Raw genomic sequence first — 20,104 nt, forward strand, 5'->3', positions numbered from 1 at the left:
CTAAAGTTGACCCTTCACCTTCTTTGCCTGGTGAAAGTCTGGATTCTAGTAACTAGGAAGCTAAGAAGAAGAAGAAGAAAAATAAGCAAAGGGACAACCAAACAACTATTGTTATCGATGCAACTGGTGTAGAAAATTCTTCCAACCATCCCTGGAAAGTAAAATTCCCTTGCATGTTATGTAAGGGTGACCACCTTCTTCGAAATTGTCCTGGTATTCCCAAGGTCTTAAAAGTGTGGTCCACATGTTCACATCTATCTTTGTCATCATCCTCTGGGGTTAATGCTGGTGACATTCCCTCAACTAGTAACAATAAAGTCCATGGGAAAAAGGGAAAAGTCAATTTTCCTTGTAAGTTGTGTGAAGGTAATCATCCCATTCACCTTTGTCCTCTTTTGGATGAAGCTTCCAAAGAGTTGGAAAACCTTACTGCTTCCCACCCTTGTCTTCTGGCTGGTTATCGAAAGCTTTCCCCTAATCCTTCACTATTTGATCCAGTGATTGATCAAAAGTCATCTTTGGTTAACCCCTCTCTCTCTGAAAGTGAGTCTTGTAAGTCTGTTCTTGACCAACCATTGGTTGAGAAACTGGTAGACTTGACTCCACCTTCATTTAACTGTAAATTTCTAGTAGAGAGTGAACCTCGTACTTCTCAGGTTCTTCTGGTTTCTTCAGTTTCGAATGAACTAGAGGTAAATCCTCCCGTTCTTGAGGTGCATGAGAGAATTTCTCCTATTCCCATAGAGAAAGAGGGTAGCTCTCATGTTCCTACGACACCCCCTCCAAGTAGCTTGGTCACTTCTTTTGTTTGGAATCGACTAACAAGATATCGTCTTCCGTCTTATGTGCCTTTCTAGATTACAATACATACTTACCATATGGTCATACCTAGCTCAGTGATAGATGAGGGCACATATGTTAGCATCATATCCTCAACTGCTTGGCAAGCTGTAGGTTCTCCTCAGCTTGTCCTCGTCACCCAGAATCTGTTAGATTTTAATGTAAGAACCAATCAACCATTAGGGATCCTTCCTAAGTTACCTATTACTTTGGGAGGGAAGACTGTCTATATAGATGCGATGGTTGTCCAAGGCCCTTTAGATTTTAATCTACTCCTTGGCGGTGACTATGTTTACGTCATGGGAGCTCTTGTTCTTCCCTCTTTCGAGTGATGTGTTTCCCGCATGAGGGAAGCATTGTGATCATTGGTCAACTTGCATTCATTGGTCCTGAATCAACTCCCCATCAAGCATCATCCCTAAATGGTTCTTATGTGCAAGCGGTATCACCTTCGCCATAGGTTAATTACGTGGCCACCTATTCCATGCCTGCATCTACTAATGATCTCGTAGGTGATGTAGTACACTATGTATTGGAGGCATTCGAGCCCGATTTTTCATTTGGGTCCCCGGACATGTATTCCTTCTAGAGTATTGTTCTCCCATCTAATGAGAACCTCTTGGAAGTCATGGCCTCTTTTAGTCTGTGATAAAGGGTCTTGAGCAAAGTTCCTTGTCTTGTGTCAAGCTCGTTAAAAAGTGAAACAAGGACTATGAGGATAGTTCTTTTACTATGTCAACCTCGTTAAAAATTGAAATAGGTCCCCATGAGCATGGTTCCTTTACTTGTGTCAAGCTCGGTAAAAAATGAATCAAGCTTCCATGAGCATGGTTCTTTTCCTATGTCAAGCTCATTAAAAAATGACACAAATCCTCTTCCAATTCGAGTATTTGATCAGATCTCGTAAAATCCTAGTCGCGTCTTTCACTTGATCTCGTAAGTGAACCTTCATTCAATCTACCTATTAGTAACTAGTAGTCTACTTAGGTGAATGAAATGAAGCTTAGGGGGCATGTACCTCAAATTGAGTCATTATGATGGGGGCATGAAAACTCATCTCAAGCATAATTTATCTTTGTTTCAAGTTTGTGTAAAAATGAAACCAAATCCAAGCATAGTTTTTTCTCATGTTTCAAGCTTGTGAAAAAATGAAACCATCCTCAAGTATACTCAATCATAGTTTCTCATGTTTCAAGCTTGTGTAAAAATGAAACCATTCCCACTTTACATCTCGTGATTGCCATTTTTATCAGCTGATTTTTTCTAGATGAGCCTTGGTTTTTCCATTCCATCGCCACCATCTCTTTGGCCGATCATACAATTTCACTTGGTTGTTTTACCCCTTCCTAAGGAACATCTACAATGAGTGGTCTTATTAGCCAGCCTCTTGACATTTACATGTTTTGAGCAGTTCCATTATCACCAGAACCAGTTGTTATCCTTTTATACCACTTGTTCCTCCAGGAGGAGTCATCTTTCAGCTCTTTTACGATTATCAAAATATGAAAAGATTACCGAGTAATTCTCATTTCAAACTCGTTAAATTAAATGAATTGACGTCGTCTCAGTATATGTTTACCCTTTTTTGGGTTGAGGTTGACTATTTACAAAAAAGGTACACCTTGGTCGACATGGTCAAGAGGTTCTTTCGAATATTGTTTTCTACCTTTTCGGGTTTGAGGGACAAATTACGAAAAGGGACATGATGGAGTTTTCTTTTTTGTCTCTTTTCCAAGCTCTCTAAATATTAAAAAGATACCGAGCTATCCTTCCGTCGGGCTCGTTAAAATTTTTACAATGAAAGGCTCGTCACCATGATGAGACCGAGTTCCTCCTTCCTATGACTCGTAAAATTTACTAGGGTGGATTAATTCAAAGAATGAACTTATATGAGGAGCATATGCTATCCCTTTTAAGCTTGTGATAAACAATAATTGGGGTACTTGCTAGAAATAGTGGGGAAAATGAAAGTGAAACATCCCTTGTATAAGCATCATGTCACCCTTGAATGTGACACTCATCTGTTTCTCATGACGGGTTTGGGATATCCTCGCTCAGTCACTTGTCCTTCCAGGTTTGGGTGATCCATTTCACCTCTCATTTGACTTTTCCATTTCGTCATCATGACCCTTGGTCTTATGCTACCACACTCTGGAGTCATGTTGTCGTTGCTCAAGAGAAGTCCTATCTGCATTCTATTACCTATACATTGTCTAACCCTTTGCTAGAGTCTTGAATCCTATTCATATCATTCCACTTTATTCCTCATCTCGTGTTGATGATGGGAGAATCATCATGGCCTTCACTCGACGAGTCGCTTCTCATTGACTTTAGCTCATTATCTAGGAAGATGACTTAGAGACTATCTGTCAGTACCTTAGAGATTGCATGCCTTAATGGCAAGTTCTTCGCATCCGATGAAAGTTTTCATCATTAGCCTCCATTTGGATGATTCCAAGAGTGTTCAACTTCAAATTCATTTTCACATTCACAGATTGTACTATCATACCTTGAGAGCCATTGTCATTACTAGTGGTTTCTATTGTACCTGTTAACGGTCCACATCATTGGCCGGTAATCAGGTGGTTTTTTAGCATGTTCGACTTCGACACATTTATTCGCATGTTAGAATTCGTACTTTGATCGGGTTGGGAAGGAGTGCAAGACCTTGAGTCTTGTCTGATATGGCTAAGGTTGCGTGGAGTTATGTATTATTCATGATTGTACACAAGTTTCTACTATACATAGGGTTGTGACCATACCGTGGGACTTTACATTTATGATGATCCTTCTATGTCGGATGGTTGCACCCATACCATGGATCCTTTCACATAGTCCTTATTATCTGGATGGCCGTGTCCATACTTTGGATTCATGTTTTGATATCAAATATGTATATGTATATGTGTCCTTGATTTACAGTTCTCCTGACAGTGTTTGTTCTCGTCCTTGCAAAAGCTCGTAAAGCATCTCAGCCATCACTCCCTGTTCTACTTTCATGCTTTAGGGAGCATCTGTTACACAGTATTTTATCACACCTCCCACACTTCCCTGTGACATACCCCTAAGTGCCCAAAACATGACCATCATGCAGCGTACTCATCCAGATATGCAGCTCAAATCCTCCCTAGAACACTGATGGAGAAATGCCTTAAGCTTCTCCTGAAGAAAATGGCTCTAAAACCCTAATTTGAGGATCATGGCTCCCCTGACACTGAAAACTTGATGGTCGCTAGTTGCACTATACTAGCCCCACGACGCCAGCATGTTTTTGGATTGGATACTAGTGATGATCCTTAAAAGGCAGTTTTCCCGAAGAGGACAAGAAGCTTCGTGATCTAGAGGCTTCCAGAATGATGAGCTAGAGGTTGTTCAGCATGGATGAGGTTGATTTCTCTCAACTTGGCCCTTTGGTCTTATCCCTATGAGCTAACTCCTTGAGATGAGGGCCTTCTCCTATCTTTGGAGAGATCCTAACTCCATTTCCCTGCCTATATATTCATCCTCTCCCATTCCCAAATGGTTGGTCTTTGGCTATTTGCACCCTTATGTTGGGATTGTGCCTACATGCTACCCATTTGGCTTCGAGAAGGAGTGCTTGGAGAGCTTGAGCTTGGACTTGGACATTCACTCAAGGAGAGGTTATTGACATCAAGGCTTGGTTATATGCTTCCTCCTTTATTCTATTAATATATACAACTGCTGGTTCATTTTCCATAAATGTGTATGTTAAAGCATCATTTATCTTAATGCTCCTTGATCTCTTAAGTATGTTACTTTCAATTATGCTATTTGTACTTGTATGCTTTGTTGTGTCTTGATCTCTTGTGCAGGCATTCAAACATTGTGAGCAGTAGGACCGAGCCTGTGGTGCAAGCAATTCAAGGTCTTTAACAAAGGAGGAAATTATAGCATCAGAACGAGGTAGGCCATCTTCCTCTTCTCTTATTTTGATTGTAACTTAGGAAAGTGTCTAGTTGATTGTCACATAGGTTGTTAGTCCCACTCATTGGGCTAGAGGGATCATATTTGTCCGCATAGAGGATTTTCCTAGACAACAATGTGCCTAATATTATTTATTTTTGTAGAATATTGTGAGAATATTGGGCAGATTATGAAGATTTGGAGGAGGAGATAATCTAGGGACTTTCTCCCTGCTATAGGAGGATCAATATTAGAGAATAAATGAACAAGATATGATGAAATTATTGGACAAATTCTGGAGCTCCAATGATTGAGAAAATTTGGGAATGTGTTCCCTGTCATTTAATGCAGATTCCTAGTGTTGGGAATCAGATCCACTATTTAAAATATTTTGGAGGGGAAAGTGTCCTCCTTTCAAGGAGAATGCTTCATCATTATTTCGTATAAGTACCAATTCGAATTTTCCTCTAGAGGCATGTATTTCTTAGTCTTCTTGTGGAGAAAACTTGTATTTTTGCAACTCCACTTTCATTTCTAGCAGGGATGTACTTGGATTGATTCAAATAATGAAGTTTGGTGCCATTTTTAGCTTCTAAAGTTTGGTATCCTCCATAGGAATCTAAGTATCCTTAGGATTGGCCATCCCAAGAGCCTCAGAGCCCTTTTGTATAATTTTATTTTCTTCTTTTCACTTCTTATTCACATGCATATCTTATTCTTGTTTTTCTTATTTCTGCATTTAGTATTGATGCTTCTTTTGTTGTAAGATTGGGTTAAATGATTGAAGTAAATTATTTTGCAGGTTATTTACAGAGTCAAAAGCATGATTCATCCTTATAAAAACTTTGAAATTCATCTTCTTCATTGAACTACTTGGATTGGTTTACTAATTCACAAATCTAGAATTTCTAGAAGTCCCTTGTAGTAAAATAGTAGTAATTTTTGCTATTTTTTAGAATGTGTTAATGAGATTCATTTGAGTTTATTCCACTTGGATTAGGTCATAAAAGCATTCAAGTTAATAAAAAAAATTACCCCAACCCATTTGAACTTGATTAGGTTAGGCATCTGATAGGTTAAATATCTCACTAGTTCTTGAATTTCCTGATTTTAGAGTAGTAATTTTCTATTATTTTTTAGCACATGTTAACAAGGGTATTTTGGAGTGATTCCACTTGGAATGGAGACCTAAGTTATCCTACTTAATAAAAAAAATTTACATCCCATTTTCATTTGATTTACTTTGTCATTCGATGAGTTATCTCCTCTTGTAGCAATTTTGTTTCGCATCTAACAATTCTCTTTCGCCTGTAGCAAACTCCTATAGAACTCCTATAAAACATGTAAACTTGACTAGATTTGCTCCAAAATCTTGGTTTTTGTCTCATAGGCTTGAATCATAACCCATAGGATCTAAATCCATGATTGAGGAAGAATAAAAACCAATTAGGACATGCCTTTTTACATAGTATATTAGGCATATTTATTTGAATTCACGATCTTAGGATTTCAATTATAAATTGTTGTTCTTGCCTAGGATTAATTTCTTTTCAAAGTAACATTTACATTTCTTCAATTAGTTTAGGCTTTGATTTCATGACATTCACTCCATTACATCAGATCAATGAAAGAATGACACATTGTATGATGCACATATAGTGTCGACACCTCTTAAGTTTGTATGAACCCTAGGTTGATAATTTAAGTTGGTAGCCTTGGGAGTTGCAGCATTGTTGTTGCAATACTAGGGCTCATCAACTAGCATATAACAACAACAAGTTATATATCATGCTCACCAACAACATATAACCTAATCATCAAGCTAACTATCATATAACGACAACACATTAACATATAACATAATCATCAAGTTATCTAACATAAAACAACAATAACCGTGCATACAACCACAAGTTACTATAATTCATGACTATCCGACACATGTGCATATGACTACACTAATCAACTAGCATTTATCATACATGTAACCATAATAATAATAAATGACAAACATGTATATATCCCTAATGTATATAACAATCCATTAACTAACATACCTGCATGCCAAACATACAACACATGTATGACAATATGCTCTTACTCCAAGGTCTAATTTCGCAAACTCATTCTAATGATCTGCATCTCCTGCTCTATCTCAACCAACACATTAGCATCATAACATACCAATATCACGATGATGACCTAATTGCATACAATGACCTCACAATTCATGCGTGACCTACCATACATGCATAACCATAACCATGGCAATGCATGCATATACAACCATACACTCATGACGACACAACCCATAACAACATCATTAGCCTTCACATGGTGACATCACTACAACCATGATCAACACCATGCAAATGCAACAAGAAAATGGTACACAAAGATAAAGAACACATCACATATGAAACTGACATGAATGCATTACCAACACACACCACCCATCCAGACTGAGGGGTGAACCATGCTCTGATACCACTCTGTAGTATCATATATCACCAAAAAAGAACGAAAACTAGACATCACCCAAAGAGAATGAAACCCGCTCTGTTACCACGATGTGGTATCAGATATGACCTAAAGAGAGTGCAACCTGCTTTGATACCACTATGTGGTATCAAATATGACCCAAAGAGAGCGCAACTCGCTCTGATACCACTTTGTAACACCCTCCTCCCACACCTACCCAAGTAACTGGCCAACCGGGGTAAACATGCGATAAGAATTTACTATGATATGATTCGACCTCCTAAGTCACCTTAAGGAAGTGGAACTGATGAAAACACACCATACAAACCTTCCACACCAGCCACAAGAGTCTCAGGAACCATCCCAACCTCTCAGGTGACCAACCCCTGGGTCATACTAGTTTTTTAGACTAATTAACCCCCGGACGCTCCCATGATATAGGCATGCCCGCATCCATAGGGCTCCGGACACTCCCATAGCATGGTGTGCCAGCATCCAGGGACTATTTTGCTCAGTGTTGTGCCAACGTCCCTGGGATTTGAGCCACTTTTTCAAGCCCAAATCCTAGGTCACTGCCCATAATTCAGTGACACTTTAAGAATCCATGATTTACATAATAACAAGACTTACAAATCAAAAACTAACTCCAGAACTAGGCCTAGCCATCCTCAACCAGGACTGACATTTTTTCAAACACTTGGCAACAACGTAATCTATAAGAAATGAATACAAGACGGAGCATAAATGACTGATAAGTCATATGAGACTTGACAAGAAGGATCACCACCCTCTCCCTTTAACTGTTTTGACATCAATTATGTCTTGCATCCAATGTCCTTTCAGTTACAAGTAATTACATGAAATAACCATGACAATAACAAGTCATATAACCATTCTTATAACCAACATTAAGCCATGAAAATAACAATGAGATAACAGCCATTAAAGCCACATATTAATAGGTACAAAGCAAGAGAACTTAGCTTTTATTAAACATAGGCAAAGTCGACCACATTCGGGACTTCCACGTACCACTCGATCGTAGACATGGTTGAACCAAATCTTTCTTTCAGTCAATCACCCCTATGCCATATTCCAAGCAGAATGTGGGATCTCATGGATAAACCAATCCAAAAACAACTAACGAAATCCAGAGGTTAAACCACCTCCACCCTCACGAAACCGTGATCTCACCAAAACTGGCACCGAGACGATAAAACCAAACCAAGCTACGAATGCCTCCAAACTCCATCAATATCCTTGAGTAATTTTATGTCTCCTTCTCTCTTGAGATTTACCGGAATCCACACCGGATCACTAGGCCCTAAACTGAGACTCTACCCTCAAGCTTTACCGTGTATCCTGCCAAAACTGGTCAAGGGATTCTTAGGCCTTTGGGATTTTCTTGAGACCACCTCCACCCCAGATTCTGAAACCATCCAACAATTCCAAAGCTCAAAACCGAGAAAACAATCCCATCACACCATGGCTATCCAGAAAAAGGCAAGGCTAGGCTGAAAACCATTGTCATAACCCGACAAAACCATGCCACTGATAGCAAGAGAACCATACACCAACATGCAAAGCCATGCATGCCATAACTAGCTAGGAAATCACACATGCAATATGTTACTTGCAAGTATTCTTGCTAAAGTTGTTTGATCCTGCTCTTCCTTGCTTGATCCTTTCTTTCCTTCCTTTCCTTTTCTTACTTTTCCCTTCCTTGCTCCAAAGCTAGAGTGCTCCAAGAAAACTCAAAGTGTCCAAGAGAGAGAGAGAGAGAGAGAGAGAGAGAATAGAAGAGAGATCCACCAAAACTTGTCAAAATATTGCCAACTAATCCTCAGAAGTATTTTTATCAATGAGGCCTCTATTTTCTTCATTTTCCATTATTTTCCTTCAATTTCCTCCTCACATGCAACATGTGACATTTCCCCTTCCTTTTCTCCTATTTTCCTTTGTTTCATAAATAAATGTGCCAAAATATATTTTTTCCTTACCAAAGCCTTTTCCATTGCCTTTGCCAATTTCCTTAGCCATAATAAACCGAAATGAACACCCACACCAAGATGTCATGTCCAACATTTAGCTTGGAATATGTGTCCCTTAACTGTGGTCTTATTTTGTCTTTATTAACTTTTATTTCATGAACTTCTAACCAGGGGTTGTTACAAGTGGGTTTTGCTTTGGTCTCCGACCAATCCCGATGTCTCTATGTGTGAATGTTTTTCTTCCATTTTTCCTTTATGTTTCGTTGCATTGATGATGATATTGTTCTTTCTATATAGTTGCATATGTTGCTGAATAATGATGTAAATATGAATAATGTTATGATATTATGGGGTGAACTTGATGTGTTAATGAAGAAATGCAATTAACAAAGAAAAGAACAATATAGCCCTATGAAAAATTAACAATGTCAACTTAAATATCAATTAATATAATAGTAGTTAACTATTGTTTCACATCAACCACTATTTATGTGCATAAATTCACATCAATATGTTAGCTTTGGGGTATGCATTTGTCTTACTCATGTTAATCAAAATTATATATGTACTATATTATTTGAAAGTTTGTAACGATATAATTATAATTATGATAATTAAATCTATATACAATGACTCATAAAATTTAGATAATACCATTTATGAAGACATTGCCCAAATTCTAAGATCTAAAGTGTCTTCCATGTTGATATGGCTTCATGTTATGTTGATTTTTTTTCCTTTCATTTACTTAAGTAAAAGTTTATGGTTTTAATTGAATTTCATTTTTCAATAAACATTATATCAAATACTTATTCTACTTTCTTTTTTAAATATTTTCTCTTTTGTTTTACATCAATGCCTTTATTATTCTTTAAAACTAAGTTAGATATTTTTTTTGGAGAGAAATTTTATTATATGGAAAAATTGGGGTATACAACAAGGATTACATATTCCCGGGCCAGTCTTTCGCATGGGAGACCTAACCATAAACAAAAAAGGATTCTCCTTGAAGAGGACATAGATAGATGGGAACCCATTGTTACACAATTATTCAAGCTAAGGTTCGCACACAAACCTAACCAGCCATATGCATAAGGAACAAAAAAAATAAAAACAACCAACATATTCAGAACACTATGAAGCCATAGGGTCTGAGTCTGAGCCTAGCACCGGGATGGGTTATGATGGGACGTCTAGGTGTCTCTCTACTACCAAGGGAATGCCTAGGTGGTGCTCAACTCACCCCATCCTTTGAAACAGATGTGAAGGTGTTTATGAAAATGCTCTAATGATTGGAGAATGTGAATACATGATTTGTGGCGATCTAGGATCAAGCTCCCTAACCTAAACATCATTTTCCAGTACAGATCCACCATCTTCATGTATTGATTAAATAGGCTCCTTGTATGCCTTGTGTCTGGTATCCAGTATGTCCATTCCATCAACACCTCTTTTTTTGAGAGGGAGGTTCTATGGGATTAGGCCTCTCCTTTCACGTAGGTGATTTTAGCCTAAATATGGTTTGGTATTAGTTCTCGATATCACAAAGCAAACCCTTCTATACGGTGGTGCATCTAAGTATTTCCTCGTTGGGTCCTCTCCTAATAATATGTAGCCCATCATTTAACTCTGGCCTTTTGTCGTGGCATTACTATTCAATCTGCAATTTTTCTAATAGCGAACCACACCTTCACCCAAAAAAATTTGTTGCACAACTGCTTACCACTCCCCACTCAATGTGGTACCAAGAACCAACACTAGTTGCACGAGGGAGCAACTCAAATGAGATGGTCAACTTTTTGACACAAGGGATTTGCCCCCCCAATTCCTTGCTTTCTCCTCAAAGTCTCCCTGCACCTGCACATTGATTTACAAGGGACCTCAAATTGGCACCTGTTAAATATCCAAAGTAGCTTCTGAGAGATAACAAAACCAATTTTATTTCCCTCTTGGGTTGCCACATCCCAAATGACAACACAACCTTCCCACCAAACCCAGGTTCAACAAACCCACCAAAAAGCTAACAAAACCATATCACAAACCCGCATAGACATAACAAAAACAGAGACTTTGATTGAGGATAGGACAACCCACCAAAATTAACAATTGAAACTTCCCATCCCCAACAAGAATCCCAACGCCAGACCAAACTATAGGAGAGATATTCCCACAACCACCATATAATCCCAGAAGTAAAGTAACAGATAAAAAATATCCACTAGGAATTGAAATGGAAACAATTAAAAATATATATATATATATATAAAGAATTAGAAACTATCATTGAAACCACGATTCTTTAGCCACATAACAAGTCCAAATCCAACATAAAAGTCAGTTAGGGGGAGAGGGAGATACCAGATGCCATAAATGGTGCTGACAGAGATTGTCCCACCCAATGTTATATTCAGAATACCTATATATTTCTCAATTGGACTGTGGGAAATCAAAACACCTTCTTAATTTGTTGTGTGTCCATTGAATCCTCTAGAGTTTGAGGTTGGCTATAGCACTGACAAGGAATGCAAAGTGAAATTCCTTTATTAATCTTCATTCTCGGTCGTCTCGTGAAGCCCTCAATTCCCTCATACTTAACACCATGCGTGCTTTCAGCTGGACTACAACAATTCTTTCGCTATTCAGGTTTAACACTTCGCTAGCCGCTTATAGCCATGCAAAGATGGGAACCTCCCCATACTAATCCCCTTTTAGATGAATCTGACGCTCTATTCCCCCTTCTTCACTCTTTGCAAATCCCCCAGAGTACATTGCCGTGTTTAAAACCTCAACTAGCACACTCTCCACACACTTGAGCTCCTTGGCCAGCTCGCTCATCACCTCCCAACGTTGTTTCATCTGCTTTGTCAAATGCATGTTTAAAGTGTCTCGTGCACTATTTACTCTCATCAAGAGTGAGATGCCACGTCCCTTGATCCGTTTCCTAAGTAGGGTTGTGGCATCTTGTGCCTCTTTCATCCACACGTCACCCATATAAAGAAAATTAAGTTACATACTAATGTTAAAATGTTACATTAATATTTTTGTAAAAGATATAATAATTAGAAGATAGAATTTTCGTTGATCTCTCCCTCCACTTAGCTAAGCCCCAAAAAAGTTATGTTTCAATGCCAATAGAAGAGTTTGTGGAATAAAGGGTAGTGCTTATGTTAATTCCTTCTAAAAGAGGAAACTTATTATTCAAACACATCTATATCCTTATTAGGCATCTATACTTCCATTGTGACTATGACATATAGAATAGAAGGAATACATCGATCACTATGACTTTTATTTTAATCATTAATGAGTTTATGTTAATCGTGGATAATTAAGTTGTGTAGAAACAAGTTATAAATTAAAAAGATTTAGATGTAATTGGATGTATTTTTTAATATAAATGTTATTAAGGTATGTATAATGTTTTAGTCTAAAAATTTATTTTAATGTATTTTATTTGTTAAAATATAATTTAATTGATAAATATTTTTTAATTAAAATTTAATAATACAATTTTAAATAAAATTATAATTTTATTATTATTTAAAATATATTTTAAATACAAAAATAAATTCAACACTTAAAAAAACTTTAAATACTCAAATTCTCAAATTCTATATATTATAGAACTCAATTACCATTATAAAAAAAATTGGCAACCATTATAAAAAAAGTCTACCAGGCCAGGCCGACATGTACCGGAGTACAAATTTCTTTTAAATAATGAATTTTAATTTAATAATATCTTATTATTAATTTTTTTGAAAATGAATTTTAATTTAATAATATCTTATTATTAAATTTTTTTAAATAATAAATTTTAATTTAATAATATTTTATTTTAAAATCTTCATGGTTTATTTTTAATACATTTCATAATATCACATCAATAATCAAAGATTCCGATCACTTTTTACCTTCCAAGCAATTCCCCTCCGACGACTCCAAAATATTCTACCTGAAATTCCGATCACTTTGAAACTTCCAGGTAATTCCCCTCTGCGTCGACGACTCCAAAATATTCTACCAGGCCAGGCCGACATCTACCGGAGTGCAAATTTCTTTAAATAATGAATTTTAATATAACAATCTTTTATTTTTAAATCGTCAATCCTCATCTTTAACGCATTTCGATCTCACATCAATATTTAGAGATTGACCGCTTAAGTCAAATCGAAGGCACTTAAGGTGAGCGCAAGAAAGAAGACGCTACTCTCTTTCACGCCTCTTTCTCGAAGGCCACCAACACCAATAGGGAGGTTTCAAAAACCTTTAAATACTCAAATTCTATATATTATACCACTCACTTACCATTAGAAAAAATTTCCAGAACAATTATAAAAATATTCTTCCAGGCCAGTCCGACATCTACCCGCGTGCAAATTTCTTTAAATAATGAATTTTAATTTAACAATCTTTTATTTTTAAATCGTCAATCCTCATCTTTAACGCATTTCGTGATCTCACATCAATAATTAGAGATTGACCGCTGGGTGAAATAGAAGGCACTTAACGTGAAGTGCAAGAAAGAAGATGTTCGACTCTTCCACGCCCCCCACGTCCCTCGCAGTTTCTCCCACCAACACCAATAATACATATTCCAAAACGAACGGTTTGGAACGACTACACGTTTCCCTTTACGAGCGGACCATCTTCCCCTTGCTGCCATTTAAATATGGCGACACGCCTCTTCTTCTTCATTGTGTTTTTGCAGTTTTGGCTCATTTTCTCAACGCGATTGCTGTAATCATCTCCGTTTGATTTCCCTTAGGTATCAATTTTCTCCATCTTTTTAGTCTTTCATGCAGTCGATTATTCTTCTTTTCTTTGATCTTGGTTTCGAATTCTTTACCTGTTATCTTCCCCTTTTTCTTCTAGATTTTAGATATATAGATGTTGTCAGGTTATGCCCTTTCTGTTAATTTGTCTTTGTATCCCACGAGGATTCAAGTTGCTCTTTTGTTTTTGGTTTTAAATGATTTAATTTGCTCTAGATCTGTAAAAGATGATTTCGGCTACGAGTGTAGATTGTGAAATTCAGGAGCTTACGCCTTCAAATGTTAATCAGGGTTTTCTAATTATGCTCCGTGATTACGCAGGTTTTGTATTGTGTTGATTTCGATTAAAGATGCAGATATTCGTGAAGACCTTGACCGGTAAGACCATAACCCTTGAGGTGGAGAGCTCTGATACCATTGACAATGTAAAGGCCAAGATTCAGGACAAAGAGGGAATTCCACCAGACCAGCAGCGTCTCATCTTTGCCGGTAAGCAGTTGGAAGACGGACGCACTCTAGCCGACTACAACATCCAGAAGGAATCCACTCTTCACCTTGTCCTCCGTCTTAGAGGTGGGATGCAGATCTTTGTCAAAACCCTGACCGGGAAGACAATTACCCTAGAAGTTGAGAGTTCTGACACAATTGACAATGTCAAGGCCAAGATCCAAGACAAGGAGGGGATTCCACCGGACCAGCAGAGGTTGATCTTTGCTGGAAAGCAACTTGAGGACGGACGCACTCTCGCCGATTACAACATCCAGAAGGAGTCGACTCTTCACCTTGTCCTGCGGCTCAGAGGCGGGATGCAAATCTTTGTGAAAACCCTGACCGGCAAGACCATCACGCTGGAAGTTGAGAGCTCCGACACTATTGATAATGTGAAGGCCAAGATTCAGGACAAGGAAGGGATTCCCCCGGATCAGCAGAGATTGATCTTTGCTGGGAAGCAACTTGAAGATGGGAGGACTCTGGCGGATTACAACATTCAGAAGGAGTCAACCCTGCATCTTGTCCTTCGGCTCCGTGGTGGTATGCAGATATTTGTGAAGACGTTGACAGGCAAGACGATAACACTGGAGGTTGAGAACTCCGATACGATTGATAATGTTAAAGCGAAGATTCAGGACAAGGAAGGGATTCCTCCTGATCAGCAGAGGCTCATATTTGCTGGTAAACAGCTGGAGGATGGGCGAACTCTGGCCGACTATAACATCCAGAAGGAGTCTACACTTCACCTTGTTTTGCGTCTGCGTGGTGGGTTTTGAAATTCTCGACATATATTTTTATGAATAGGGTCTAAATGCGCATTTCATTGAATTCTTAGGTTAGCTTACCCTGTCAAACACTGGTTACTTTTACTTTGTTAGTCTCTGGGTCTCTTATGAAGAGAACTTTCAATAAAAATTAAAGCTTTGCACGTTAATTCTATGAGGGTTTGCAATGTGTTCATGAGCTATTGCACTGGAACTCGTTTTTCAAAAATAATATTATTTATCTTAGATATATTTTCCGGCGACATTAAAGGCAATGATTATGTATTTGCTACACTTTGGTTTTGGTTATGATCATTTTTTTGGCTTTAAGAAGTGAATTGTTGCTTAACTTGAAAGCAAATAGACTCCTTGTTATACATGTATATTATCATATTTGTGCAAATAGTTTTACATTTCTAACTACTAAATAGCTATGGGAAAGTTAAGTAGAATGGTTACAAATACAACAAAAAAATCCTTAACATTAATGAGGTTTGGCTCTCGTTGAAGATGTTGAATTCGAAGTCTTTCTAGTGATGAAGAAACTAGCTCTCTACTTTGGAAGAGAACACAAAGGATTCTAAAACCATGATGGTGGATTAATTTGGTTTTATGATGGTGGATTAATTTGGAAGAGGCTCTCCTAAAACTATGATTGGTGGATTTTCTTTCTAGTTGAATGTTTAGATTATCAATTCTTATTTATATTTAATAGGGCCATTATAATGCCTTTCATAATAGTTGTATGTTTAAGTTTTATAGTCCAAGGTTTTATAAACTCTTAAAATTGTATCTGGTTATGAAATTTGCATTGATTTATTTGTGCTATTGGTTTGGTTTTCCTAATGTCACACAAACTACAAATATTATACTTTTGTTATAAGGCAATATGAAGAGTTAAAAGTGATTCATAAGTTCACAAAATTTGCAAAATATTCTATTTGTAAGGTGGAAGTATGATTGTCCATGGGATTTTGGATTGATGGTGAATGGGTGTTTTGTTAAGGCACTTTGTGTGAAAACATTTCCGGTTCAAATCCCTTGTGGGTGTTCACCCCACAATAAAAGGGTGAAAGTTTAGCTTACTTTTTCTTTGTTTCGATGAGTTTAATTTAAGTCTCTTGTTTCTCATTTGAGTATGTTGCCTCTTTTTATGCCATTTCTTTGCTTTTCTTACCAAGATTCATATTTCTTTCTTAAGTTGCTATTTTTCTTCAGACATCTTTTTTATAATGGCTTTCAATTTTTTATTCTCATCTTTAATATGGTTATTCTAGATTTCCAATTCTTGAATCATTTTCTTCAATCATTTTACCTTGATTTCCTTAAGTTTTCAATGAGTTGATGATGCAAATTCTTCTTTTTTATAATTCTTGTTCTAGTGGGCTTAACATTGGAAAACCTTCAACAAGCAAATTGTCCTCAAACATAATTTATTGATTCTATAACATGTTTGTGTCCTTGATTTCCTTAAGTTTTGGATGAGTTGATGATGCAAATTCTTCTTCTTTTTTATAATTCACAAGCAAATTGTCCTCAAACATAATTTATTGATTCTATAACATGGTTGTGTTTGAACTTTACAACTTTTTAAAGTGTTTTACCAAGCTTTTGATAAATATATCATCATCACTTTGTCACAAGTGAATTAGGGTTGTTTCGCTTCCTTTTCTTCTCTTTTGTTGTCGGTTGTCCCTTTGAATAGTCTTCTTCTTTAGGCAGACTAGTTAGTTTGTTTTTTTTTTGTTCTGCAGTTTCTAATAGTGATTGAGCAAACTTATTTTTAAACAAGAATTGCTCCCAAAGTTCTTCTTTACTTTGTAACTCATGCTCAACCAGAATTTTAGTTTCTAATAGGTGATTGAGCAAACTTATTTTTAAACAAGAATTGCTCCCAAAGTTCTCCTTTACTTTGTAACTCATGCTCAACCAGAATTTTCACTAACCCATAATGACAAACTTATTTTTCTTTAAACTACTATAAAAATAAAAGAGTGATAAGTTTCTTTGAGTGATAAGTTTCTTTGTACTTTCCATATGCACCTACAATTTGAGATGATAACAAAATACCAACCTGTATCCTCACTCGCTAGTTATAAATTTTTGAATCATGTTCAAGACATTGCATCATTTCTTCTTCATGAAGCTCTTTGGAATTCCCATCTTATGATTTGTTCCCGTGGATGTTGGTATAAATGTTCCCAACTCTCTTAAGCTTTTGAACCATTTTTTCCCTTTTATTGGAAACTCAATTGCTTCGACTATACTCCTTTGTAACCTTGAGATGTAAATGTTTCAATAAATTCTTAGGTCATTGCCTCGTTAGTGTCACCTTGAGATGTAAATGTTTCAATAAATTCTTAGGTCATTGCCTCGTTAGTGTCAGTGAACTTCTCTATGAATGGAAACCATCCAATGTTGTAGTGCATTTTTTTACGTTTTGAATAATCCAGCAAAATCTTAGCCCCTTTTGGTTCACTTCGAACTACAAAACCCATGGCTAGACATAACATAATGCATGTGTGTATACTTTAGGCTTATTGTTTAACAGTTGACCAAATAGAATGAGAAGAAAAGTTGGCATAATAGAATTTGGTAGGCATGAAAACTGTTGAGGATTTTCGTTCATGCCAAATCATGACATTAATTCTCGGTTGAGATCGTGGGATTAGACCATCACTATTCAACATGCTTTTAAACTCTTAATTAGCAATCTACGTGGTTGGTGGATTGTCATTCATGCCGGGATTCGACCATCACCATTCATCATGCATTTAAACTCTTAATTAGCAATCTACGAGTTTAAATTAGGAGTCTACGTGGTTGGTTTATGGATCGATCTTCGGCCATGATTATACAATATGGTATGCAAGCAGTCAAATCAAATTTAAATGATAAATGAAAGTGAACCATGGGATGATATACCATTTTTTGGGTAAAAAGATTAGGAAAATAAAAAAAATAAAATTACTTTTTAACTTATCTCTTTAAGGTTGTACTCAAATTTCAGTTTTGAGTGGGAGTACTCGTTGGATGCAGAATTTGATTCCTCATCCAAGGAGTACCCATGTTGCATACTTTCGATGGACTCTGTACACGAAAAAAAACCCATCGAAATTATATCCAACATGGGTACTCATTGGATGAGGAATCAAATTCTGCATCCAACGAGTGTTCCCTCTCGAAATTTGAGTAAACCCATAGGGAGATAAGCTAAAAATATGAGTTGAAAAAAATAGTTTTTTATTTTTTCCTTCTAAAATTTAATGTTATAATCTAATCTTATTTTATTATTTTTGCTATTATTTTATAATTTTTTTTAGGAGGCCCATTTTAGTCATCAAAATTCCTGCAATGAATAATGTTGTTGTTGTCATTTAATGTTGTTAAACTAATAGTTTGATTGCATTGTAATGAACACCTTGCTTTGTGATGTATTTTCAAAATATTTCATGACAAAAATGCATGAAATTTTTTTCTAAATATTTTTTGTGTAGAATATTGAATTATGATAGCTACTAAAACATGATCTTCTAAGAAGATTTGCAGTTTTGGTAGACTCTGAAATAATGTCGAATACTCTGTTCTATGTTGGACACTTTTTCCTATAGAACTTTGTGAAGTAACATCTTAATGAAATAAGAAGAAGAGTGTTTTTTGAACCCAACTTTCTTATTTTATAGAAGTTGCTAAAAATGGATTATTGAAAATGTTGAGTAATTTTGTAGCTGAAAATTTTATCACTTTTCTTTGATCTTTATTTGCTAAATTTTTGTTTTCAAATAAAGATCTTGTTTACTTAGGTTAAAAGGTAGTTTTCATGTAAGTTTACTTAGGTTAAAAGGTAGTTTTCATGTAAGTAGACATTTTTTATTTATATTTTTTTTCAAGAGAAAAAAATTGGGACAATAATTAAGAGGGAAGCCATCATTTGCTATTATTTGTTCTTGCTTATAATCTCTTTTTTGGAAAAAGTATTTTCCTATGATCATTTACCAAAAGGGTGATTCATTTTTCATGAATAGTCTCAACCTTGATTGATGCATTGTTAAAGACTTATGTTATTTCATACATTCCTAACCAATGAGAAGAAAAATTTCCCTTGAAATCTTTAAATTTGGAATCATATAAAAGTCCTGAGTCACCTAATTGAAATTGTTTCTTTTTCAAAAACTTGCCATGCCATTTTTTCCTTTGCTACTGAATAAGTGTAGTATGTTGGATGGCCTCTTGTCTTTTCTCATCTTATTAATTGAGTTGAGTTACTCTTTGTTGCTATATGTATTAGAGAGATCCATTTCAGTTTTGCTACTATTTTATAATATTTTATTTAAAACTCTATATGCAATAAAATTGTGGCTTCACATAAACTAACTCATATGTTGAGAATCATGTTGTAATCCACCAAGTGGTTCTATATGTGCACAATGCTTCCAAAAGTCCACCAAATGTTGATGACAACTTTTTTGTTTTGTTAATGATAGCTTCCAATACTTTTTTTTAGATAGTTTCCTTCAGGATCCATAACATGAATGAATTGGTTGTCGACGCGTTGCGAACCAACTAATGTGGTTCATCATTAGAATGAAATGATGGAGAAAATTTGATCTAGTAAGGAATTACAAAGAACAAAAAGTCAAAAGACAATGATGGTTGAAAAAATTAGTCAAGTAACCGTTAAGAAATAATGATAAATTAATACAAACACCTAATATAATTATTTATAAAATTGAATAACAAGTATTAAGCATAAAATAAGGAAATGAATAAAAATATAATAAAAAATTAGAAAAAATTATAAGGAAAAAATGGAATCATAATTAGCATCAAGGAAAAG

The 20,104-nt window shown here is 36.1% G+C and overlaps 1 protein-coding gene across 2 annotated transcripts in view; it reads left to right on the forward strand.

Moving 5' to 3' along the window:
- The window catches only part of LOC149153478 (polyubiquitin-like), a 76,153-nt gene extending 60,711 nt beyond the window's left edge, over positions 1 to 15,442 (forward strand). Inside the window, exons 1-2 of one of the 2 annotated variants that reach the window (XM_089441924.1) lie at positions 13,856 to 14,004; positions 14,333 to 15,442. In XM_089441924.1, coding sequence (XP_089298050.1) covers positions 14,362 to 15,279 — 918 coding nt within the window. In that variant the 5' untranslated portion in view covers positions 13,856 to 14,004; positions 14,333 to 14,361 and the 3' untranslated portion in view covers positions 15,280 to 15,442. Of the gene's footprint in view, positions 1 to 13,855; positions 14,005 to 14,332 lie in introns of those variants that run through there. The other variant, XM_089441926.1, reaches the window with a different exon arrangement.
- Positions 15,443 to 20,104: the final 4,662 nt, after the last annotated feature.

The sequence above is a fragment of the Pinus tabuliformis genome, chromosome 9, assembly GCF_031772625.1.
Source record: "Pinus tabuliformis cultivar Carrire ecotype Pingquan chromosome 9, CPIR1, whole genome shotgun sequence".
Classification (NCBI taxonomy): Eukaryota; Viridiplantae; Streptophyta; class Pinopsida; order Pinales; family Pinaceae; genus Pinus; species Pinus tabuliformis.